At 40.3% G+C, this 26349-nt stretch overlaps 1 protein-coding gene across 3 annotated transcripts in view; it reads right to left on the bottom strand.

Moving 5' to 3' along the window:
• The window catches only part of PCDH10 (protocadherin 10), a 56996-nt gene extending 38030 nt beyond the window's left edge, over window positions 1–18966 (bottom strand). For all 3 annotated transcript variants that reach the window (XM_084768316.1, XM_084768318.1, XM_084768317.1), the window contains exons 1-4: window positions 15506–18966; window positions 13883–13941; window positions 13256–13362; window positions 3778–4083 (exon numbers count right to left, since the gene is read on the bottom strand). In XM_084768316.1, the coding sequence (XP_084624442.1) occupies window positions 3778–4083; window positions 13256–13362; window positions 13883–13941; window positions 15506–18130 (3097 nt within the window). In that variant the 5' untranslated portion in view covers window positions 18131–18966. The remainder of the gene's footprint in view (window positions 1–3777; window positions 4084–13255; window positions 13363–13882; window positions 13942–15505) is intronic.
• Window positions 18967–26349: the final 7383 nt, after the last annotated feature.

Here is a 26349-nt window from a genome sequence, read left to right as displayed (position 1 = left end):
CATATGCAAGAGTTGTTTCAAATATATCTTAGCATTGTTTTAATTATTTGGGTTTTTGTTAATTACATATGCAACATATTTATCAATTGCATTCCTCAAGCTACCTTTTTAACTCTGTGTGCTTGTGTGTGTGTGTGTGTGTGTATGTGTGTGTGTGTGTGTGCGTGTATGTACGTGTGCACAGTAACACACTCTTGAGGGTTTAATTTGTGGGGTGCATGTGTAGGCTCATATACAGAGCAGTGCAGGCTGGCATTGTATCTTCCTCAATCACTTTAAATACCTTTTTAAAGATTATTCCTCATTTTACTTTCTTTTATTTTATTATGTATTAATTTTTCTGGTACAGGGTATCTCCTTGACCCTGAAACTCACTAGTTCAGCTAGATTGGCTGGTCATTGAGCCCACAGATATAGTTGTCCCAGCCTCACCATTGTCAGGGTTATATCCATGCCTGCTTTTATCTGGGCTCTGAGAACCAGTACTCAGGCTGTCCTGCTTGCAAGGCAATCACTTTACCCACCGGTCCATCTCCTCATCTCTGTGGTTAAATTATTTCTGTTTCTCATTTTCTGAGACAAGCCAGATTGTTTCAAGTAATGCATTGTGTCATTTCAAGGATGAAATTGCCTTAAATAAGATGTCTATAATTAAAAACATATCTTAAGAATCCTTATGATAAAAGTTCAATGTCATTTCTAATCTCTGTAGAATGTCTCATATCATTTTAAATTGGTTTTTAAATTGGTGAGAGCAATTATTAATTTTAGTTAAAGGTTAACTTTGTGTTTTCAGATTTTTATTATCTAATGATATGCAAGGTGAAGCTAACCTAATGTGAGAAGGTTCTGGCAAATCTAGGTAAATGTGTGTTTTCACAATATACAGTTTTGCTACAGGTATGGAGCCTGTAGCTCTGTTATGGAAGTAGTAAAACACAAGCCAGGCAATGCTTGTGACTAAGGAAGCATTTGGTAGATGTGATCAACTTGGTGCCCATTCCATTTGAGGAAACAGATCATGCAGAACTTGTCGATATTTTCCTATGTGTTAAGAAAGAAAGTGTGACTTTTTCAGATGGCCACTTCAAAGAGAACTTCATTTTCATTGTATATAAGCACCATGTTTCTTTGTCTTCCTTCAAAAGTTTATATAGGATTTAAAAACTATAAAGCTCCCAGTCACAGAGTACTCAGAAGTTACTGGCATAGACAATGATCTAATTTATACTTCTACTCATCTTGCTCTTTTCTCATCATGATTATATACATTACGGTGGTTACCTCACTAGACATTTTTGGAAACATTAAAAAATTACTAAATATATAGCTACTTTCCTGCACATCAAATGTACATTACACCCATTATAAAATTAAATGCATAGTTAACAAAAGTAAAACAACAACCTCAATAATTATCTAAACATTCTGATTAAAAGCAAGTAATTAGTGTCAATTTTTAGCTTTTTTAAAAAAATCACATGAGGGATGTGGTTTTTAATTTAAAAGATGAGAGTATTTCCATTCCTGACAATAAATGACACCATATTAAAACCTCCCACCGTATGACAGGGGGTGGTCAGGAACAGCTCGGGTGTATAAGAGGTACTAATAAACTAACAATATAATTGACTGTGTGTACTAAGTCAGGGTCAAAATGTAATTTTAAGGATAATTGTCTGAGTCTAATGCATTATAAGTATCTGAAATGCTATTATTTTTTAAATGGAGAAATTTATACATGATTTAAATTTCAGGATGAATTAAGTATATAGTAAATACAATTGGCTTTTTTTTTTTTTTTTTGCTTATTCTCTACTTGGACTACACTTCAATCAAAACACTAAGGATTTTGAACAGTGTTAGTAGGCTAAAATCGATAGTGAGAAATATAGACCATGATTAGATACTAATTTGATCCAAGAGACATGCTAAATAAGCAAACAAATATACATTTACCTGGTACAATAATAGATTTATTATTTGATTATGTTAACATACATACTAAAGAAATCAATGGTCCCTGAAGTAAGACTTTCAAGTGAGAATAATAGATTTTTATGAAATTGAAATTTTTGCACTAATTTGTGGCAGTGCTGTTAGTACCTGACAAAATATTCTTAGAGGAAATATTACTATTCATCCAAAAGTATAAACTTTGATTCCTTAGAATCATATGTTCTTTTATTTTTCCTCACAATGTTGGGAACATTATTAATATTTTGGACAAATTTTATTTTTAAGAGCAAATAAAGTTTCAAATCTATAATTACGTTTGAGAAGAACTCCATTAGGAACCTCCTTTATAAAATCTGCTTTTTGCTCTTTGAATAAACTAGCATAAGAATATTCAACTTTGGATCTTATACTCTCAATAATTACTTATGCTCTTTGTATAGCATAAAGAAAAAGAAGGCTATTGAATATCATGAAAGGCATAATTAGTAGGGTCTGAAATACTGCAGTAGTTATCCCATGAAGTAAGTGGTGTTCCTATGTAACTTGAGAGTCTGAAGCCAATCTTTCGTAAAACACAACATGTTCACTATTGTGATCATTGGGAGTCTGATGGGAGCCTCTGTGGAAGATTGCTCTTTCTTATTGTCTGATATTAAAAGCCATGGCCTCATGTATTTATGTGGTTTTTGCCTAGTTTTAAGGCTTAAATGAGTGTGTGTGTGTGTGTGTGTGTGTGTGTGTGTGTGTGTGTGTATAGTTTGGTTGTGTTTTCTTAATCCTTCCTATTTTACCAGCACAAATTGAAATTATTCATCTTCAATATTTCTCATTCATTGTTTCTAGCTTATGTTAAAATGAATATTTTTTCTTGATACTAGAAGGTGAAAGAATATATAAAACGCAATAGAGTTTTCAAGATTTTATTTTTGATTGGGCTGCCATGAGTTTCATCTGTATCAATTACTATTAATGTGGCTTAACCAAGATTGAATTGTAAATAGTATTTAACCATTAAATAAAAGGAAATGATGTCATGGCACAGGTATTAAATGGGATCATTTCATCACCAAGGTCCTCATAGGAAACCTATCATAGAACCTCCAAGCATTTTTCATGTTCATAATGACTGTATAAGATAATCCACGTAGAAAATACAATGTCAGTGTTGAACTGAGGGCATATTGTCTATAGTCTCAATACTACAAGATCATTGATGCCTCTTCTACACAGTACTTCTAGCTTGGATTATGTACTTGAGTCCTGACCAATGTTAAACCACTAATATCTGCAGTGAAAACTCAACATGAGGTCTACACTACTTTCTAAATTTGGTCTGATGTTTGTAACATCACTACGACAAAAATACCAAGCAATATCATTAGAAACCATGAGACTTGGGGTGGAGACAAAGTTCAGGAGTACAGTGCTTGCCTGGCATGCATAAGCCCCCCAACATCGATCCCCACAATCCCTCTCATTCCCAAAAGGAGTCCACTGATAAATTCAAGACACAGGATCCTCTACTTTTGATTAGCACCTCACAGAAATCAAGTGAGGAAGGCTGCCACACTCTAGGGAAATAAAGAACATCTGAAGATATTTCCTGTATAAAGCCAACCAGGTGTTTTATGTCAATAGAGCCCGAACAACAGAGCCCTTCTTCCGGCTAACTTCAGTTTTCCATCCTAGATTACTGCCTACCCTAAAACAAATTTTCATCAAAGATTCTAAGAACTCAAACTGTCTTCAGCAGTAAGAATGTGGAACTTCACTTCCTATGGGGAAATAATTTGATGTAGGATTTTGTACGATACTTACTCAAATATGGTGGTTTGTAAGGCGCTCGTGTATTAGACAGCAATCCGTCCAGCTCCTTCCTCTCCAGAGTGCCATGCAGGGCCTTCTCTTTGCCGAAGGTGGAGAAGGACCGCTCTGCGCCAGGCTGGGCTTCCGGAGGTTCAAAGACTTCGGTATCTGGAACAGAGTCCATGCCAGGGACATGAAGGTTGCTGCGGTAATCTGCAGCCTGGCGTCCATCCGAAGGGACAAAAGAAGGCATCCAGCATCTGTCAGAGTGGCCTAGCGCTTTACATTCCTCGGTACAGTTGGAGAAGAGATCCATACCTGAAAGAAGGAAAATGGTTGAAAGGAAAAGAGAAAAGACAAGAAACACCATGTAGTGACCATGGTCAGTTTTACAGTTGGGGAAAAAACGACAGGTAATGTCGTGATCAGTGAAGACATTTCACCAAATACATTTCTTCTTAATCTGATAGAAACCAAAAGCCTTTTAATAATATTTCCCTTGTGATTTAAAACCGGATAATGGATCTGCGAGTGAGAAAGATGAGAATCAGTGGCAAAGAAATCTCAGAGACAGTTCCTTAACTCTGAATACTGATGAAACACACACACACACACACACACACACACACACACACACACACACACACACACAATTTCTTAAAGGCTGAGGAAATAGTGAATAGAAAATGAATCCCCTGACACTATTAACAGTATTCTGCTGTGTTCACAGACAGGAGCCTAGCACAGCTGTCCTCTGAGAGGCTTCACCCAGCAGCAGATAAAAACAGATGCTGAGACTCACAGCCAAACATTGGATGGAACATTGTGGAAAACTGGGGGAAAGGATAGAAGGATCTGCAGGAGATAGGAGTTCCACAAGAAGACTGAAAAAGCCAACTAACAAGGGCCCATGGGGGCTTGTAAAGACTGAAGCACCAACCTAGTACCACGCATGGGCTGGCCCTGGGGCCCCCTACACAGATGTAGCAGATGGGCAGCACAAGCTTCATGGGACTCCATTAGTAAGGGGACCAGGGCTCGGAAAGGGAGGCTGTCTGTATCATGGACTCTGTTGCCAGCTTTTTGATTGCTTCCTCCTGATGGGGCTGGCTTGACAGGCCACAAAGGAAAAAGACATACTCGGTCCTGATGTGACTTATTGAGCTGGGATAGGTGGGTATGGGGGGGCCTCCCATTTCTGAGGGATAGGGGAGACAGAAGGGAGGAAGGGAGGAAGAGAGGAAGAGGGACAGAGAGTGGGACAGAGAAGAGAGGAGGGAGGTGCCTATGATCCCAATGTAAAGTGAATGAGTAAGTAAATTAATTAAAATAATAAGAAATAACATTTGAAAAATATTTCATGGGGCTGATAATATAGAGAGATCCCAGCTACAGAGGGTTCTTAATCTACTACTCCTTAACAATGTGTGGGATATTGTCCCTAGAAACACAGAGAGGATCTGCCAAGTACTGACAACAGTGAGACTACAGACTTTAGATCACAAATGGAAGGTTAACATCAACAAAATTTTTATCTCAAGTTGATAAAGAGCCAATGGCAAAAATTCTGAACATTCTGTGAGTAGGAAAAGTATGGTTCTTAGTTTCCTGGGAAATTAGTTTCTAAAAATATCTGTGATTGGAACTCCGGCAATCTATATGCCTATAAATTACTTATTATTTATCACCTTGCACAAACCCCAAACAAATGACTATAATTAGTGTAGCCGAGGTAACCAAATGCAGTGGGAATCAGCTACAAATAATATCGACATATTCCTTAGTGCTCATCTATACATAAATAGTTGTCCTAGTCAACAATAAGTTAACTTATGTAGCAAGACGGAAAATGTTCCCATGACTTTACCACCCTCTTAGACTCAGAAGACTGTTAAATTTTACCTGATTATGACCAAGAAAGTCCATCTAGTGGTGCGTGCTTGTGTGTGTGTGTGTGTGTGTGTGTGTGTGTGTGTGTGTGTGTGTATGTGTGTTCATGTGTCTTCAGATATGTATATGTGTGCAGATTTGCAAGTAACTATCTGTGTATGCATGTGGAAGTAAAAGGTGCAATTCCTCAGACATCACCCACTATTTTCTGTTTGATTTGGGTTTGCATTTTCAAGGAGGGGCGGTGTAGATGGAGTCTGTCACTGACCTGGACCTTGCCAAGTCAGCTGTGCTGACAGGCCAATGATCTCTAGAGTTCTGCTTGTCTGCACCTCCTTAGCTCTGACACTGCAGTGGGTACCATCACATTCACACCCAGCTATTTGAACTTGGAAGCTTGAACTCTAATCCTCAGGCCTCAAAGTCAAACACTTGCCTCACTCAGTTAACTCACTAGCCCAAGAAGTTCTGAGAGCTGTGGAATAGTAAATATCTAATATTCATCTGTTTCATTTGCTCTGACTGTTGGGAGAGGGATTTGCCATATAGCTCAGGCTGACTTAGAACTTGCTAAATAGTCTAAAAATAGCTTGGAGCTCTTAATTGCCCTGCCTCAGTCTACCAAATGCTGAGGTTACAGTATGCTGCCACTATGTCCAGCCTGATACTCATTTGGTGGATAGCACAATGTGGAAAAGAATGTAAATAAAGGCATGATTCCAATGCATTTCTTAGTATGCATGTACATTTATTGAATATTTTAAATATGGATAAAATTTTCCTAGCGTTTTAAAATTATATCCATTTTCTTATTTGTGCACATGCATGTGTGTTTGTGTATGTGTGTGTGTGTGTGTGTGAGAGAGAGAGAGAGAGAGAGACAGAGAGAGAGAGAGACAGAGAGACAGAGACAGAGAGAGAGACAGAGAGAGACAGAGACAGAGAGACAAAGAGACAGAGAGACAGAGACAGAGAGAGGGAGAATGTGAGCATGAGTTTCTGCCTCCTAGGGCAGTGTGGAGGCCAGGTCAGAGAACAGCTTGCATGGGTGGTTTCTCTTCTTGCACCATGTGATCAGTAGAGATGAAAATCAGGTTTGTCTGCAAGGCCCTTTCCCCACTGAGCCATCTGGCAAGAATAATTTTGATTAATTTCAAATAACTAAAGCATGCTTAATTTATAAAAAATCTTTCAAATGCATTGCAAAATGAGAATTTAAAAACTGACATAGAAATTTATTTAGTGGGTACACTTCACTCTTAATTTCAGAAATATTTAGAATTCTTTCATCTCTCTAAGGAAGTTTTAGTGTTTCAATGGATGTACTGTGCTACACATTGATTTACACGAAGGTGTACTTGAAAATGTTTGCACAAGTTAATAAATATTTCAAAAAATGAAGCCTGTAGAATTTCTATAATCTTTTAGAATTAAAAGTATTAACTAAATTTTTTAGGAAACAGCATCAAGTTAATTACCATCTATTACTATCACTAAATAATGACTTTTCTGTTTAAACAAATCAACATGTAATGCTAAGTCCATGCTTGATTATAACATCCTATTGATTGTCATTCAAAAGCCTGAACATGAATTACTGTTGGATAATCTTTTAAGGAGTTTAAATACTGAAACCAGGATCACAAAATTTGACTGGGAACAGAATGAAAACGCTGGAGATGTTTCACTACACTCTATACACACTGTATTTCCGCAAAAAGATATGCATGTTAAAGGAAAAAGAGAATATCCCTGATTTACTTTTATTTGGTGCTCAAGCAGCATCCCAGTCACAAGGTTTATAATTGGGTCCACTTATGGTTAAATATTGTCTATTTTATATATTTGTACAAGTAAAAGGTTCTTCTGTATCACAGAAGTCACCTTAAGAGAAAAATAATTATGTATAATTATTTTAAATATAAATCCGATGCCTTTTGTACGTGCCTCCTGACAAGAATCAAGGGGCTCATAGGGGCTCACAGAGCATGAAACTCATGGGCCCTATATGGGTCTGAGCTATGTCCTCTGCAAATATGTCATTGTTGTTAGCTTGCTGTCCTTATGGGACTCCTGACAGTGGGAGGGGCGGTATCTCAGATGTTTTTGCCTGCACTTTCCACCTACTCGGTTGCCTTAATATGAGGCTTTGCACACAGTCTTACTGTATCTCCTTAGGCCCTATTGGGTGGATATTCCTAGGAGTCCTGTTGTTTGTTTGTTTGTTTTTGTTTTTTGTTGTTTTGTTTTTGTTTTTTAAGGGAAACAGGAGGAATAGATGGAGGAGAAAGGAGGTGGGGGAGGAACTGGAAGGAGTGACGGAGAGAGGGGAAACTGTGCCTGGATGTAATGTATGACAGAAGAGTAAATGTTTATAAAAGCATGATAATTTGAAGAATTGATGGATGTTTAAGCTCACAATATTAATATAGAATTGCTCTACTTAATCAAAGAAAGATGAGCACTAGTGCAAATTGTTCTAATTAATAACATATTCTGCATATAATTGATGCATATCATTTTAAATGGATAAATTCATCCAAACATATGAAAAGCCAGGCATTCATTTTTAAGTATTCATGTACAAGTATTTATTGTCATTCAGATTACTATCATCTCACTAATAGGCCAATATATCAGTGATAAGCTATTTATTAATGATACTAGAAGGTATTTGCTAGAAATTACTTTTATGTGTAATTATATATTAAATTGTACATGTTTTTATCTTGCAAATGGGTGATTCTTTTCTGTATCTCCATATTAGTAGAAATTGATTAAAATGCCCTTAGATTATGTAAACTATTATAATTAAAATGTATACACAGCATGTTATTGACAAAATTAAGGAACATTGAGAGGTTGGTAAAAACAATGTCACTCAACAAGAGAGAAAACTGTTAATCAATATTTTAAATAAATGTATGAAACTATCAAGTGGACTTTCCTTGGTGATATTATATATGGTTATATATGCTATATATGATATTTGGATATGGATTGGTAAGTGAGGACTATAATAGGGCCTGAATATTTCACCAGTTCTATCAATAAAATGGGTGGATCTATTTCTCTTGAGAAAAAAATCAGATATAGAAATGAAAATGAAAGCCACAGCATAATCAATAAGCTTCAAATAAGAAGCAGAGAAATTAATAGAAAATAGACTTTTTTTCATTTGTCACTTAGATAAATAGTTTGAGAATGAAATAAATGTATCCCATTAAGGGTCCTCACACCGGGAGCTGTTAGATGACTAACAGTGTTCTCTTATCATTTATCATTAGGCACATTGGCTGTGCGACTTTAATTACCAAATACAAAGAACGTTGTTTAACTTTTTGTGAAAATGTGACCATATCACATATATGGATGCCAATTCCAGTATCTGTGATGCAATTCAGAGCATCCACATTTTTTTTTTCTGACTAGCTCTTATGACTCAAATTGAAGGCCCAAGATTTGATAAGTTAAACCTATTATTTTCTCTTTCAAATGCACTTATGACTAAACCTATTTCACATGTACAGACATGAAAAACACAAGACAAATTTTTGAAATTTGCTGATATCTACTAAGCATCTTAAAATATGCTATTTTTTCTGCAATCATTTTTTTCCAGTCATTTCTTTCCAGTCCTCAGGAATAAGCTATTCTTGCGATTATGACAGATGATATTAGAGACTGCCTGTTTTACAAAGATAGAAGCAGATACATTTTAAGACACATGTATCTATATTTTAGTCAGTAGCAGTATATGGCCCCGCTGAGAATTGTTATGATTAAAAAAATTATAAGTGTATCCAGTTTGTGTTCTTTTCCAATAATATAATAAAATGTTACTTTTTCTAGTCAAACTTTCAATATGTATGATAAAAAATTTTTAAAAACCTTCATTTTTTGCAAAAATTTCCAGCAATCTTTTAAAGTATCTTAAAAATACTTCATAGAAATTAAGTACAGTTATAAGGTATGTATAATTTTAAGAACATGCCAGGGCCAGATATATCATTATAACTAACTCATTAATAAATTTAAAATGCACATCAAAATTCTATCCCTTCCTATCATCTTTAAAAATACCTACAGTTTTCTCCATTTTCTCTCAGTATATTATATTTCATTTTTTTCAACTTATGCCTCTTTATATAGATTCACAGATTCATTAGAAACTTGAACAAACTTCTGTAAACAACTAGAGTGAATTCCATTTATTTATAAGTCAAAGCTTTATTTGCCGACATCTGAATTTTAAAAAAGATATTTGTAGTTCATGAAAACCAAGAATTTTCTTGCGGATGCTGTTGCCTTCCAGTGGTTTAACATAGTACACAATATATTTTACTTATTATCTTAAAATTACAAATAATTCTAGTTATTTTACTTTTAAATTTATAACCAATAATTTTCCCTGTAAAATAGTGGCTACATTACCTAAATTTCTAGCTTTTATCATATCTTTGGAAAGAGAAAGACATTAAAATCAATTCACAACTCATAGTATTTTCATATCATCACATTTAATAAACTTAAGACCAATTTCTTTCAACTATATAGATTTGTGTAAATGTACCTCAATGGTGTTAACAATGTTTAAAATCATATGACTAATGTGTTCTATCCTTATTCTAAGATAGCAAAATAAATCTTCTAACATACTGACTTACTAAAGGAACCTTGGAAATAGGTCTCCTTTAAACTACTTTTTAGCCCTTTGGCTGTGGTTAATCAGTTTTCCCTCTGGTGATAGCTTTTGCAGGCCTTCACCACATCTACCTGGACCTCTGCCATATCTAACTGATACATCAATAGTGCACTGAAAACAAAAACGGAAAGCACCTTGACAAGGCTATAGAAAGCAAAGTGCTACAGAGCAGTGGTCAAGCCCAATAATTTTGCACATGGAGCCAGGTGCAGTGGCCAACTAAGAAGGCTCATGTGACTCTGCAGCTGCCTCCATGGCGGCAGCCTTTTTGTGAAGAATGTTTGGGACTGCCGAAGGCTTAGATAGCATAAAAACAAGGAGAAAAATAAAGGATGAAAAAGGGAAGCAATTCAGGAAAGGATAGGTTTCATGTGCCCATAAATAAGCATACAGTAAGGTTATCATTGAAAATATTGAAGAAGTTAAAAAAAAAAGTTGGGTAAATTTGTACAGGTGAAACAGTAGGCTATATTGTGCTCTGGCAAGAGACACAAGCTAAAAGAGAGAATTCAGAATTTTTAATCTTTCCACTTTTACTCCTTTGTTTTACATTTTCTTCTAACATGCTTAGTGAGATGTGTTTAATTACCTAATTTTGCAAATTTGGGAGATCAACATAAGTTGTTTTTATGAAAAAAATCACATTTTTTGGAACAAATAACTTCTGAAATATTCCTGCTACTTGCTGTGAGGTTTATAATACAAAACATTACTATGAGCTGCAGCATGTCACTTAGTAAGAGACATTTTAAATTTATGTATTCAGATTTTTACTTTAAAAACACTTAGAATACCTTTTACTATAAAATTAAACTTATTGCAAATGATCAATTCAACACAAAGGTACAATTACTTCTCACTGTAAGTGCTTTCTCACAACTGCAAAACAGCAATTATTGTGCCCAGTGTATTGTGACTACCCTGTTACCACTGAGCTGCATTAATGGTGTGGTAATTCTCTATCACTTTTATAGATCTAACAACTTTAATATGGGGGCAAAAAGTTCAGTACTTTGATGATGAAAACTAAAACCTGCCTTGCTTATTTAAAATGTACTGTAGTATACTTTTCAGCATTTTAATGGTCCTTAAAAGGCTCTGAAACCCCAAAGTCTTTGAAAGAATCATTAACAAAAAAGCCAACACTGTTCTGTGAAATAAAATCTCTCATGAAGACACCCTAACAGGAACACCTATCTAACTAATTTAGCAGTTCTTGAGGTTTGTTCATTCTTCTCTCTCTTTGCATAGCTTTTTAGGCTCATTATGTATTTCTAAGTAACTTGGCTAACTAAAATGCTTAGTGAGACTGGGTGCTACTTAAAGAAAATGAAAGAAAAAGCAGCGGGTGGGAAAGAAAAAATGCATGCAAAGAAACATGTAGCAGTCTTCTCATGTCAAATGTTTTGTTGTAAAAGGCTGGGGTTAAATTAGAAACTTGGGGAAATAGAAATGAATAGTTCTAAATGTACAGTTTTTAAATGATAACAATAAATCATATACCACACATAGGGCAAAAATGAAAGGGACTTTGTACTCGCATATAAACTGCTGGCAAGGTCTGGTTTGTTGTCAGGATCCCAGACACTAAATAGATGCTCTGTTCACTTAGCGTGAAGGCCCGCAAGGGGCAGGGACCTCCTGGGATTCTTGGCAGTTCTCAAGTCTCATTAGGTCTGCATATTAATGACTTGCAGCAATATAAAGAGACCCTTGAGCAGCCTTTTTTCCCTTTTCTCCTGCCTGGGTTTCCCAAGACTAAGCAGTCACAGACAGAGCATACATTAGCCAACTGAGAGGCTTGTAGCCACCTCTGCTGCCAGGTCCTACGGGGTGTGGGGTGTGCGCTGCCCTCTGTCACACTGCCTCAGTACTGTTCCTAAGGCTACCAAGTGTGTTAAGGAAAGAGTACTCTCGAGGACTAATATTACTTTAAAAATAAGAAACCCTGTCACTTTATGGAATAAAATCAAAGTCTCAAGAGAAATGAGTGTCACCCAGAGGTAGCCCAGTGATTGACGTTTTTCAGATGTTTCAAGAATTTCCCAGGCTTTCCATGTTCTCATGTGTCAAATAAACACAGAATTAGGAAAAAAAGAGAATTCAGCAAACATCTTTCACTGGTGAAATCCAAATAGAAGTAAAGAAAAGAAAGCATTTTATAAAATTATTTTCACTTTAATACACATAGTTTATTTTTATACATTTTCAGTATACATAATTAGTATTAGATATTACACATCCTTAAATATCAAGTTCATAATTAAAATTTGAAGTAATTTAACTCAATTTAAATTGACAATGGTCAATTTAAAAGTTATACTGTCCTACAACTGCCACCTGTGTCCATTAGTTGGCCCACATAGACAGATGCTTGAGTTCAAATTTTGATAGTTGTCCAAGACTCTTCAACAGTACTAATTACCAAATATCTATTACTAACGTTCTGAAGCTCAGAGACCCAGAATTGGAAAGTAGATTTATGACTTTTAAACATCACTCCCTCTCAAGTGATACCTGGTATCTAAAATTCATTTCTCTGAAAGGCATGGAGTTTAGATTCTAGGGCCCAGTGTTGCATCTATCTCCTCTTGCCCCTGTGACAGTCAGTAAGTTAAATTCATCTTGGTTATCTCCTCCATATATAAGCCTAATAATACCCTGTTTACACACAAGGAATTGGACCAGGTGGGAGATATGTGGTTACCTCTGTGTGACTTTCGTACATTAAGGAACATTTCATAGTCATAACTCCAGAGGGACGCAACGCTTCTCACAGTCTCTTTTGAGCAAACAGTAACCATAGAAGATATACTGTTACCATCAACCTTTGGAGACATATTTAAATAAACAGCAATATAAAGGGCATTTAGATTGCTGTTTGATCACACTTACCAGCTGACTGGCCACGGTTGGTGACGTCATGATCACTGTCTCCCTGTTCACTGTCCCCATGACCACTGTCCTTAGAGCTTACTATGTCAGCTTCCTGGAATGCAGAACTAGAGACACAAAAAGGAGAATGTTAGAATTATTAAAAAAAAAAAAAAAAGGTGAGGAAACACAAAAAATCATTCTTCTGCCACCACATGGTCACAGATGTGTGCTGCAGACTCATGGAATTTTTACTTATTATCTACTTCCACATAAAGCTGGCTTCTACCACTTAGATATGAATCCCCAAAAATACGGTCAATTGGAACATCAAACATGTGAAGTTTGGACATTATTCTATGATTGGAGCTAAGTATATGTCTATGTCATATTCATAAGATATATATGAACAAATATGTGGACAGGTCATGGATACTGGCAAAATATTTTATAATTTTTATTTTAAAAACTTATTTTATAGCCAACAGTACACAGGTACCTAAATTATATACAGTACTTATGCACTTCCTAGCTTAAATGCCTTAGACATTATGTCTTTTAATATGAAACAACACATCTACTTCTTATTTACTAGGTAGGAGACTGAGACTGTTCATACAAAAACTAAGGATTGAAAAGATTTCCTACCTGTTAACTCGGCGAGGTCTGTCAACTAGATAGCTGAGTTCTGCTCTCTGGTGTTTATTCTAGGAAAAAAATAAATCAAGAGCACTAAAATTCAGAGCATGCAATGATCATTCTGCTTCTGAGAATATGAATTATATTGGATGTAGGCACTTGTATATATATATAAACACATGTTCAGGCTTTCATAAGACCACAGCCTGGTGATTGCTGTCTAGGACCAGGGGAAGTGTGTAGAGATATTTGATTCTAGATTTTTAAAATTCAGTTGTAAAGGTTAAAAAACAAAAACAAATAAACAAACAAAAACAAAAGCAGAACCAGAAAACATGCTGGCCCATAATACTTATGTCTTACTCTAAAAGGAGAATGCAAAGACCTTATAGCTAGGGTTAATAAACTCCTGTGTCTACCATGGAATTACCCTAACTGGATTCTGCATCTTGTCTTTTCACAGCCTACGCAGTGTTTAAGTGGATAACTGATGGACACAAGAAAAACAGCACGCTCAATAAGAAAAGATTTGAATATTTTCTCGAATTATTTCGTTGTTTATTTTCAAAAGATACGTAAGATACAAATGAGCTGTACAAATATTCATGAATAAGTTATATCTGAGACTCAAAATAAGATGCCAAGAAAGACTGTCATAATCCTGGCCCCACCTTCCCTCCAGAGGCCCTTTGCAGGCTCCCCACAGCCCACACACCTCAGTCCAAACTTTGTTTTACATGGTTCCCTCCACTTCCCAACTTTGCCACTATGTCTCTACCTTTTAAAAAGAATTTGGAATTGACAAGCCAAATTCTTTGATGAAGAAAGCCAACAGTAGGCGATTCCTCAAAAAACAGTGGCAAGGAGGTAATTATTACTGAAATGATATATTTAAGACAATTGTTGAAGCTTTCAGTTAGTTTACTCTTACAGGGTTCTGTGCCAAGGGAACTTCATTCAAATTCACACTGTGTGGGCATTCGGCTTCCAGAGCTTGTGTTAAAGCTGTCCAGAGCAGAACTGAAGTTTCTTTCTTTCTTTCTTTCTTTCTTTCTTTCTTTCTTTCTTTCTTTCTTTCTTTTTCAGAGAAGGAACTGATCACTAAAACATGCAATCCAACTTAGGCAACCATATAAAGTTAAACAATATATGGCTCACTTGTACAGGTGACTGAAAGCAGTGAAAAACAAACCAAAATTGAACCAACTTTATTAAAGCTTAGGACAGATGCAAGGGGGAAAAGACCTTTGTCAGTGATAGGAGGCCCCTCCCCCACGTTTTCCTCTCTCTCTCCAAGCTTTCTCCCTTGTGTCACCCAGGTTTCAAGGAAGGCAGGACCTTAAATAAGGGGGAGAGAGAAGGAAGCTCTGAGGTGGCAAAGAAGCAAAGGCGAGCTGGGAGGGAGGATCAAATTAAAAGCCAAGGGGTGGAGTGCAGTCAGGAACAACACAGAAGTTAGATTACACACCAAGAGGTGAGGAAAGGTGGCCCCCATATCCTCCCTTACCACATCCATACAAACACGCCAACACTTTAAAATACACAGTGCACCAGAAGAGATGCAAGGCCGGGCTACAGGAGGCTTTCTGATGGAGGAGATGAGAGATGGCAGTTCTTTCGCTTCACCCTTACCTCGTTGGACAAAATGCTTCCGTTGGAAATGATGTCTGGTTGCTGGTCGCTGTACCCGGTGACGATGGCTCCGCAGGGATTGTGCTCAGCGTCTGTACTCCGGGAAGGGCTGCAGGGCTTCAGGAACATCAGGTCGGTCTTGGCAGACTCCGGGGTGAGGCAGACCTGATAGCAATAGTTCTGATTGTGGTGATGGGAACCGAAGCCCCCGGACTCCTCCACCGGCACCTGGGCCGGGTTGCTAGGGACATTGGCGCTCTGCACCAACATGATGTCTGACTTGCTGAGTTTCTTTTTTCGCGCCCGGGCTTGGCGGCCACAGCAGGTCGAGCCCCCGCTGCCGCAGCAGCAACAGCAAAGGCAGCAATCACTCGCTAGACACGTGTAGATATTGAGTTTTTTCTCCTTTTGACAGCGCACGGCAAGTACGATCATGGCCAGCAGGAAGATGAAGGACACGGAGCCCAGGGCGATGATGAGGATGAGTGTGAGGTCCAGTGAAGTTTCCCCGCCACCAGAGCGGCTAGGGCGCAGGTGTTCCCCTGACCCTCCGCCCCCGCCCCCACCCTGGGGCTCCACGGCTCCATCCACCAACTGAACCACTAGGGTGGCTGTGGAGGACAGGGGCGGCTGCCCATGGTCGCGCACCTCTATCACCAGCTCATAAGGCCGCTGGGGGTCGCGCTTGGCTGGGACCCGCCGAGCAGTGCGAAGCTCTCCTGTACGCCAGTCCAACCGGAACAGGTTCATTTCATTGCCCCGCACTATGCTGTAGGTGAGCCTGGCGTTCTCGCCGTCGTCCGCGTCCACTGCAGCCACGCGAGTGAGCAGGTAGCCCGGCTCGGCAGAGCGCGGCAGCACCTCGCGGGCTGGAGTCCCGTTGCGCCCCGGCAGGGGTGCCACGATGGCGGGGGCGTTGTCGTTCTGATCCACTATCAGGATGTTGACCGTAGCGTTGCCGGCCAGTGCCTGGGGGCTGCCGGCATCCCGGGCTTCCACTTGAAAGCTGAAGTCCTTGATCTGCTCATAGTCGAAGGATCTCAAGGCATACAAGTAGCCGTTGTCTGAGTTGATGGACACGTAGGTGAAGACGCTCATGCCCTGGATCTGGCACTCTAGGATAGAGTAGGTTAATTTTGCATTGGCCCCTTCGTCGCGGTCCGTGGCGCTCACCGCGTAAATGTAGGCACCGGGGACGTTGTTTTCGGTCACATACACATCATAGACTGGCTGGCTGAAGCGCGGAGCATTGTCGTTCACATCAGACACTTGAACCTGGATCGACTTACTGGTGGACAGTGCAGGCTCGCCCCGGTCGCGGGCCACCACAGTCAGGGTGTAGGAGTCTCCAGCCTCTCGGTCCAAGGGGGCTTCTGTCACGATTGTGTAGTAATTCTTGAAGGAAGACTTGAGGCGGAAGGGCACGTCTCCCAGTAGCTCGCACTGCACCTGCCCATTCTCCTCTGAGTCCCGATCCGTCACGCTGAACAGAGCCACCACTGTGCCAGGGGCCGCACCCTCGCTCACCGCCTCTTTCACGGTGCTGAAGCTGATCTCCGGTGCGTTGTCGTTGGCATCCTGCACTTTCACCAACACCTTGCAGTGCGCAGGCACAGCATTGGGACCCAAGTCTTTGGCTTGGACATACACCTGGTACACTGGGCTCTCTTCATAGTCCAGCTCGCCGCTCACCTCCAGTCGGCCGGTGCGCGGCGACAGTCCGAAGAGCTCCCGAGCTCTGGGAGAAATGTGACTGCTAAATGAATAAACCACTTCGCCATTCTGGCCTTCATCGGGGTCGGTGGCATTAAGCTGGATCACTAATGTGCCAGGGGGCGAATTCTCTGGTAGGGAAACAGTGTAGACAGGTTGGTCAAAGGCGGGTACATTGTCGTTGGAGTCCAGCACTCGGATGGTGAGCAAGGCTGTGCCAGTGCGCTGCTGCTGGGGGGGCAGGCCAGCTCCACCACCGCCTCCCCCTCCTTCCCCTCCTCCTCCCCCTCCTCCCCCGTCCACCGCGGTCAGCACGTAGCGGTGCACCGCTTGCTGTTCTCGGTCCAGTGGCTTCTCCAGCACCAGCTCAGCGAATCGGTTGCCATCTCCCTGTGTCTGCACGTCTAGTGAGAAGTAGCTATTCGGAGTTATCTCGTAGTCTCTCAATGAGTTAGTCCCAACGTCTGGATCAAAGGCGCTCTCCAAGGGAAACCGGGTGCCTGGTGTAGCGCTTTCTGAGATCTCCACTGTCAGGTCCGGCTCCGGGAAGGAGGGAGGGTTGTCATTGATGTCTAACACTTCGATCTCCACTCGGAACAGCTCCAGAGGGTTCTCAAGGAAGACTTCTAGATGCAGGACACAAGAGGGGCTCTGCTTGCAGATCTGCTCACGGTCGATCTTTTCGTTAACATACAGGACCCCGGTCTCCAGATTGAGGTCCAAGTACGGGGTCCGTGAGTTGGCCACGGTCTGAAACCTGCGAGCTGAAAGTTTTGTAATGTCCAAGCCCAGGTCTTCGGCGATATTCCCCACGAAAGTGCCATGTTCCTGCTCTTCCTGCACCGTATAATGAAGCTGTGAAAAGACTCCGTCCACCATCCAGAGCAAAGCAAAGAATAACAGCACAATCATCTCCAAAAGGAAAGGAAGCCGCTCCCCCTTAGCCAGGCAGCCACCCGATCACCACCCCACCCCCAAAAACAATAATCTCAAAAATATAAATAAAAGTGTACTATATGTGAGGGCCTTCAGTGGCTGTTTAAATTTTTTATTCCTTTCGCTTCATCTTAAAGCTTCCTCAAAACCAGCCTCATTTTTCAATCTTAGCGCAGAAAGGGTGACAGATGTCCCCTATGCTCAGCTGTACTCTTCCCACTGACCAATTAATAAAATAACGATAATACAATAGTCAGCCTCCTTTATTCCGACAGTGTTGGCGCAACGCGGCGCTGGCAAATCCCAAGGAGGAAATTTCGATATTTCAAGACTGTCCTAGGTTTGTCTTCTTGCTGATGGGAGGAGAATGTGGAGGAGGAAGAAGAGGAGGAAGATGAAGAGGAAGAGAAGGAAAAGGAGATGCTGCCGGCACCGCTGTACATGCCTCTTGATGTCAACGGCTGGCAAAGGCGAGCGGGCTTAAAGACAGCGAGAGAATTCTGTGCCGGAAAAACACGGAGCCTTTCTGCAGCATAAAACTTTCATTCTCTTCATTTCTCCGGATGGACGTTCCTCTTGACATTTTCTTCCCTCTGGCTCTCTTTGCATTTCTTGGCTTTCATAGTCTTGTCTCTGTCTTCAACTCCACCGGCCCCTGATTTGTTGTGAACACACGAGCAATTTCTTTTTTTCCTGTTTCCTGTCCAAGCCTCTCTCTCTCTCTCTCTCTAACCTGCCTCTTTTCCTCTCAGTCCATCCTGCCTCCTGCTTCAGCCCCAAAGCCTGTGATCTTGCCTGGCAGTTTCTGAGCTCGGAGCGCTCGGCTTCTCTGTTTTTGCGCAGCGCCCTCATTCTGCCAACCAATCGCTGAGGAGCACCACCTACAGAGTGACTGCTCATTGGCTAAAGTGACCGTCAAGTAGAAACGTCACAAGGCAGCCGGGCGAGGCGGGGCAGAACTCTCGCCTTGGCTGCCTGAGTGAGTGTGAGTGTGAGAGCGAGAACAACCCGCAGGTCCCGAGGCGCTTGCAGGGGACTCTGCCGCGGAAAGTTCCCAGTCCCCAGCCGCAGGTAATGGGCAGGGGAATTAGAGAGGTTCCCCTGTTTGCATCAGCAAATACGAAAACATAATAGCAACTGCTGTAGTAGCCTCTCCAAGGAGCGGGGTTTCCAGTGACGCTAACATTCTTTTTCCTTTAAGGTGTTTTCCCTGCTGCGGATCGTGGAAAGAAATCACCAAGAAGGGGGGAAAGTTACCCTGGAGCGGTTATTCAGCCGGGGTTACCAAAAGAAGGGACTGTGGCTGAGAAGCGCGCGGACAATTTAAATGCGGGCACAAAATGGCATGTCTCAATCTGAGCAAGAGGGTCCAGAGGTGATGTGTGGGGAGGATACAAGAGTCTGAATTGGGAGTGCGGAGGAGAATTCCCCCTTTTCCCCATAAAGCGGAGGGATTCAGGCTAAGGGACGTGGGGTGACAGCTCCAATAGACGGGCAGATGGTTGGATGTTTACCCACCAAATGTTTACTCTCAAAATGCTTGCCTAGTGGATTAACTCATTTGGGGACATTGCTTTGAATTGTGAGTACCTCAGTTAAGGACTGAGGGCTTCTTTGTAGTTTTTGCATAGGAGCCCGCCATCGTCAAACCCCACTCTAGGGCACTGGAGCCAGCACCACCCATCACTGCTAGGCGCTTGCAATATCCATGCGCCTCGACTGGCCCCGCGCCAGGCAGCAGTGGGGAGCGCGGGCTTTTATTTTATTTTATTTTTCTTGATTTCTGTTTTAATTAATTATTTTTCTTTTACAGTTGGTGATCCATCCTCACCTCCATGTTAGAGGGTGGGAAAGGTACATGCCACACCTGGGGACAGCTCTCTGGAGAATGACCGTGGGCTGGCCGTGAGGGCGGGCGGGGCGGAGAGCCTTGCGGTGCACTCGCACAGGGGGATCGAGTGTGCACCGCTGCGGGAATCCACAGACACGTTTGTACATTCCTGTGTTGGTCCTTGTCCTAGCTGGCTTCAAGCTCAGCTCGGTGCGAATCTCTGGGGAGCAGCCCAGCGATTCTGAGCTCTGTGCTTGACTAGCCGCGGGCACCCACTTAGGTGCATCCACATGCCCAGTTTCCTTGAAGTTATTAGGCGGCGGGAAGGAACTCTCCGGTGCTGGAAGAGCGCGCTGAATGCCCATCTTTCAAGGATAGATTTCGAAGTCTACGTTTTGATGCTAATCAACGTGCTGTTCTCAAGGAATGGGTTGTTTATTTTCTGGTGCAGTCCTTTAAGCCAAAGACTAGAATGACTCCCTAGAGGCTTCTTGGTAATGAATGACCCTAGAGCAACGCCACTGCAACCTGAGGGAAGGAAGAGTCCGCCACCCCCCCCTCCCCCGCGCGCCGCCAAGGTACGTTACAGTGCCTTCCGGAAAGGAATTAGGAGTGCGCGTCCCCACGCATGATTGACACCTAGGCAAGCTCGGACCACTCCGTAGATTCTGCGTCTAACTGCCTGTTTCCCTATCCCTAGCACTTGGTTCTTGCGGAGAGATGGGTTCCTCCTTTAAGCGGGTAGCTGGAAAAGGAGCCAGCAAACATGGCTAAGCCTTTTCCAGCTGCAATGAATTGACCATCCTCCAAAACCAAGCTGAAACCGCTGCAGTTTAAAATGATTTTAGCGTCACGTCTGCAGCGGAGAAAGGAACGGCAGAAAAGGACCTGTGGATCAATGAAAAGGGGCTCATAGTGAATCCGAATATTAATACACTGTGGCCATCTGTGCTTCCCGCCCCTCCCCCTTCCTTCAGAGCTACATTAAGATGCAATTTTTCTAGCTCCCCAAGCTGACTCATCAGAAACCTGGAGCCTTGTTTTAAAAAAAATTAAAACACGACGTTAATGTTTTAATGTGTTTATTTGTACGAACGGAACATTGTGTATGTGCATGTTTACGTGTGAGAGACAAACTGCGGAATGACAGTGCAGAAGCAGATGTGTTGGGGAAGAGGGTTCATATCTCCAAGGGAAGCTTGAAGTTTGGGGCGTTTGCAGAAAGCCAGCGAGCTTGCCGATGTGGAGATGAGAACGTGCAGAGATGGCCAGATTTCCCTGTAAATAATCAGTGCATCCACTGTAACACTTGAGCTGCTTTTTTTTTTTTTTTTTTAGTGGCGGCAGCTGTGTTTGAATGGGGACCATCTTCAGAAACGTGGGTTACAGGCGTCTCCTAGCGGCGAAAACAGCATAGGACAAGTGAGATAATTTTGCTGTGGAGCCCGCCTTTCATAAGGCTTGGCTGTTGGGGCTCTGCTGGATTCTGTGGGTCACAGAGGCCAGTGTTCACGACAGCGACACAAAGCCAGGCTCCTTCACCTCTCTGGCCTCACTGACTTTTTGGTTTCCGAGGAGCCATCCCTTGGACCATAGGGGTGACAATAGAACCTTCCTAGCCAAATAAAAGCGATGCAGGCCCTCTGCCCTCCTGAGAAAGCTCTATCCAAGGATGAATACAGAAGCAGTTCCTTCGCATCCAATATTTGCAGGTGGGCATCATAATAAAGTATTTGAAAGAAAGCAATCCTGTGATCCTAAACTCAAAAACAGTACTTAAAATTTTCTTTCAAAAATGCCTTCTGAGCCTCACGTGTATGTTTTCTGTTGTAGCAGCAATTAAGCAAATATCTTTCTCTTGCATCTCTCATAATCTTTTCTTTTTCACTCTACTTTGAATCCTGGTATTTAGAGAAGTCACAGTCATAGACACAGCAGTCTGGGGGAGGGGGCGGCTTCTTTGAAGTGCAGTGCACTTTGTCTCTGGGCATTTCTGTTGTGCTGGAGAAGCAGCAGCCATGTGCTTGCAATCTCCTTTCAGCACAGCCTCTGAGGCCAAGGAGCGCCAGCTGTCTGTGCCACAACAAATTGCATGCAATGACTGGGGAGAAAGACGCGTTTAATCATTTGGAAAGAGATTGTAAAAATCAGTTTTTATGAAAATCTTGCGTTATATGTGAACGTGGTAAAGCGTAATCTTTTCTTTTATGTCTCTAAGCGAGGGCGAAGTAAGAGGGCACCAAGGATCTTCAAAAGCAAGCAAACTAAATAATAGGGTTGCTTTCTTGTTTACCACCTCTTGCTGCAGAGGGCAGGAGAGACAGTTTTGTTAACTAGCTATTGGATAAACGAGTGTTTGCTGTGATTTAATATGACGCCAAAGCAATATTTTTTTTAAATCCTCTTATTACTGCACTGTGCTCAGAACTCTGAGAGAACAAACCTGAGGTTTAGGTATTTCTGTAAGAATTTTTAAGAAGGAATACTTTTAAATACATCAATAAGGAAGATTTAAAACATTAGATAGGACCAGGATGGAGCTGGATGTGCCACTCCTAAGTGCAACTCATAGGGTAGATGCGAAGGATCCAGTGTTGCATGATTTACAGATAACTGAGAAGTGGTACATAAACACGAGATTTAACACAACTTAAGAGGAAGGCAAGCAAGTCTTTGGACCTAGGCTCACAGACACAGAGATAGCTCTGTTCTCTCATAGCAAAGGGCAAGTATGGATTAGAGCATTCGTAAATGATTTGTATTTATGCTACTACAGGTATTCAAGTGACTAGCAACTGTCAAGGGTCTGAACCTAACAGAGACCAAACCAGGCACTCCTTATTCTTGGGGCCGAGAATTCCAGATAGTGTACTAAGTTCTACTGTCTCGGTACTTAAAATAGAAATAAAATTATGTCTGTATTTTGTTTAACCTAGTAAGTATTGGCCTGGCTTCACATTGCAGCATCTTTCCATTCATCCAACAGGACCAGTATTTTGTTAAACTCTAAACAGTGAATTAAAAGCACTGAAGGTCTGAAGCAGGCCTCTAATGCAAAATGACAAATTGCACTTAAGCAATACATGAGCAAGAAAATGATTTATGGATTTTTACAATGGTCTGAGCAAATGAAAGCAACATGAATTATACATCCTAATGCTCTAGATATCATTTTCTAATAATACCTTTTCAGTTCAGATACTATACCCTCTTTACTATTAGAGAAATTGATCAGGGGTATTTTTATAGCACTGTAGCTTTCGATAGTGATGCCAAATATATCAAGGTGTATAATTTCCCTCAGGGTGGGAATGGGAGAGTAATGAATACCAGACAAACGTTTTTTGCCACATCCTTACACATTGGTTGTAGAAGTGAACAGCCTTTTGAACATTTATGCTGTTCCATCATTTTTCAAAAGGTGAAGCAACACAGCTCATCTCTGACTTAGAATGGCAGTTTTTCATTGCCTTATGTCCCTTTTTCTGAAAAAAAAAAAAAAGAATCAAAATTCATGATTACATCTAACTCTTTCCTTCTATGGTACTGCATATTGAAAAGTCTCATTTCTTTAATATGTCTCTTAGCCTCTCCATGTTCTTTTTTTTTTTTTTTGTATGTTTGTATGTTAAAATTTTCTTTAATATACTGAATACACATGTGAGCTATGTGAGCTAATGAAATGGTTGTGCAGTTTAATTGTGTGTGTGTGTGTGTGTGTGTGTCTGTGTGTGTGTCTGTGTGTGTTTGTGTGTGTGTGTGTTGGAGGGACTCTTTGTAAGCGAAACACATCTCCTGGTTACAGTTTTATATGGTAATAGTATTTTGAGTTTGAAAAATTGAAAGTCACATCTAAGTTGTGATGAACAATCATCATTCGTAGCATTTTTAGTGAACTATTTCTAACTTCAGTCTGGTTATTTCTTGGTCATGAATACCATTGTAAATGAAGGTGGTGCCTTTGCTGGGTTGCATACCTAACCAAAGGAAACTGCTAATCACCCAGAGGTCTCTAAAGTCACATTACTAAGCTTCATCTTAATGACCTAGTATCATTTTTAAAAAGAGAGGAAGGAAGAATAGAAAAGAAAAAGGAACTTAAAAAGAAAAATAAAACCACTAGAATCTTAGGTTCTGCCTTTGACAACATTAATAACCACTGTTACTAAAAGATTACTGAAATCAATGATGTGATTAGGATTGTAAATAAGAACTACAAGACATCAGATTTTAAAAGCCAGCTGCTCTGCTAACAGGGAGATGTGTGGATTTTACTGATGGGACCCAGAGGCAGAAAATTAAGCTTCAAACACTGGGGTCGATATAGAACAATTTCAAAAATTAATTGCTAGTCTTGATTAAGTTTATATGAGCAAGAGAGAAATTCAGAAAGAGCCCCCCCCTTCCCCAGTGGCATGAATTTTTCTTTGACACAGATGGAAAGCAGACAAAATTTTAGCATTTGCTAAGGACGTATAAATTGTTTTCTTAGGAGAAGTCCCTTGATCGTGTAGATACAGAATAAGATGACTCAAATTGTGATTGAGATGACAAGCCACGCAGCTCTGTCCTGAACATTTGAAAAGAATCATAGAGACAAGAAAGCCCCATGGAAATAATATCAAAAGTGGCTCAAAATTACATTAGTAATTATAATTACAACAATAAATCACAACACAGAGCAAAATGAATACTTTAATAAAAAGTATCACTTTCAGTTTCACTGGCTTGTTAGTGAAACTCATCATACAAAGATACTTTTTTTCAGAACTATCCTATTTAAATGGGCTAGTAATGTACTATATTCTACAGTGCTATGCATCACTGCATTTTTTTGTATATATTTAGGTAACTGTAACTAATGGTTTTAAAGGAGTACATGGATTTATTTACACTTCCCAGACTCTATGGCTATAATCATGCATGCATTTTGGACAAGGCCAGAAAGGACAATTACATGTTAAGCAACTCATGAAACTGCATTTCAAGTCCAGGTATTTTAATATTTATGTCCAGGCTCATTTTACTATCATGTGATCTGTGAAATTTATTTTTATTTTTAAGCCATGCTGTCCCTGTGTTGCCGTGACTGGCCTGGAACTTATTGAGAGGACCAGGCTATACTGAAACTCTATCTGTCTCTGCATTCTGAGGCCTGGCCTTAAAGGCATGTGCCAACATCTCCAGCCTACTCCACAGTATTCCCAAAGCCTCTTTTGATGGGTGAACTTAGTGAAGAACATTTTTAAAATGTGTTTGAATTTAGTTATGCATACATTCCTGTATTGAACTGATGTCAGCTCTAATTGGAACATAATAATAATAATAATAATAATAATAATAATAATAATAATAATAAATAAAACAGCTAGTATATCACTGAATTTATATATGATGAACCCAAGGAGGTTTTTCATTCTTCTTCTTCTTTTAAAATTTATGATGGGATCAAAAGTGAAAATATTTTCTTGAGAGAGGGAAAGGGAGGGAAGGAAGGAGGGAGGGAGGGAGAGAGAGAGAGAGGGAGAGAGAGAGAGAGAGAGAGAGAGAGAGAGAGAGAGAGAGAGAGAGAGAGAGAGAGAGAGAGAATAAACAACCAGATTCTCTTGTGAGATATGTCTGCCATGGAAATCATAGATTTTAAGGAAGAAACATGGGGATTGATAAGGCATATGTTGTCCAAAAAATAAGCCATTTCAGTTTCATCTGTAATTGGAAATTACCAGTACCAATGGCCTCAAAAGGATTTTGTGTTCTCTTAGAGGTTAACACAAAAAGAAAGCACAGCTTTAACCTGTGCAAATACTGATGTTAACTTTGCTTATATTTGTAAGCTGGTCTTTAATTTTAAAATGCAAATGTATTTTGTCAAGAGACATTTGTGCTTTAATTTATAGTATTTTCTTCAGTGATGCTTTGAAAAATTTTACACAGAGAATTATTAAAATTAAATTTATTTTTTGAAAATTTCCAAATTTACTGGATTCATAAAAATAAAATGAATCAACCTTAAAGTTGAAAAAGAAAACATGACCAAAAGAAGACTGTTTAATGATATAGTCAGAGCATGTGACATTTCTAGTAATTTCTAGTCATTTCTAGTCATTTTCTATATATGAACTAGAAGGAAAAAGAATCATGATTCCTTTAAAAATATATTCAGTAATTCAGAATGTAAACAGTGTTGTTTCTGGACTGAGTAAGACATCTTTTTGGTTCTGATGCCCTTTCAACTCTGTCAGGAGATGATGTGGCACATTACAAAGACCAGAGCCTCCAGAATTGAAAGGAGTTAGGCTCAGCCCCTTGCTACTTCAAATGTCTGAGCTCCACCAAATTACTTCTTTGAAGTACTTTAAAAATT

Source organism: Acomys minous (genome assembly GCF_964271855.1).
Source record: "Acomys minous genome assembly, chromosome: 19".
NCBI lineage: Eukaryota > Metazoa > Chordata > Mammalia > Rodentia > Muridae > Acomys > Acomys minous.
The sequence above is the reverse complement of the archived record's forward strand: the minus strand, read 5'-3'. Positions and strand labels throughout refer to the sequence as shown.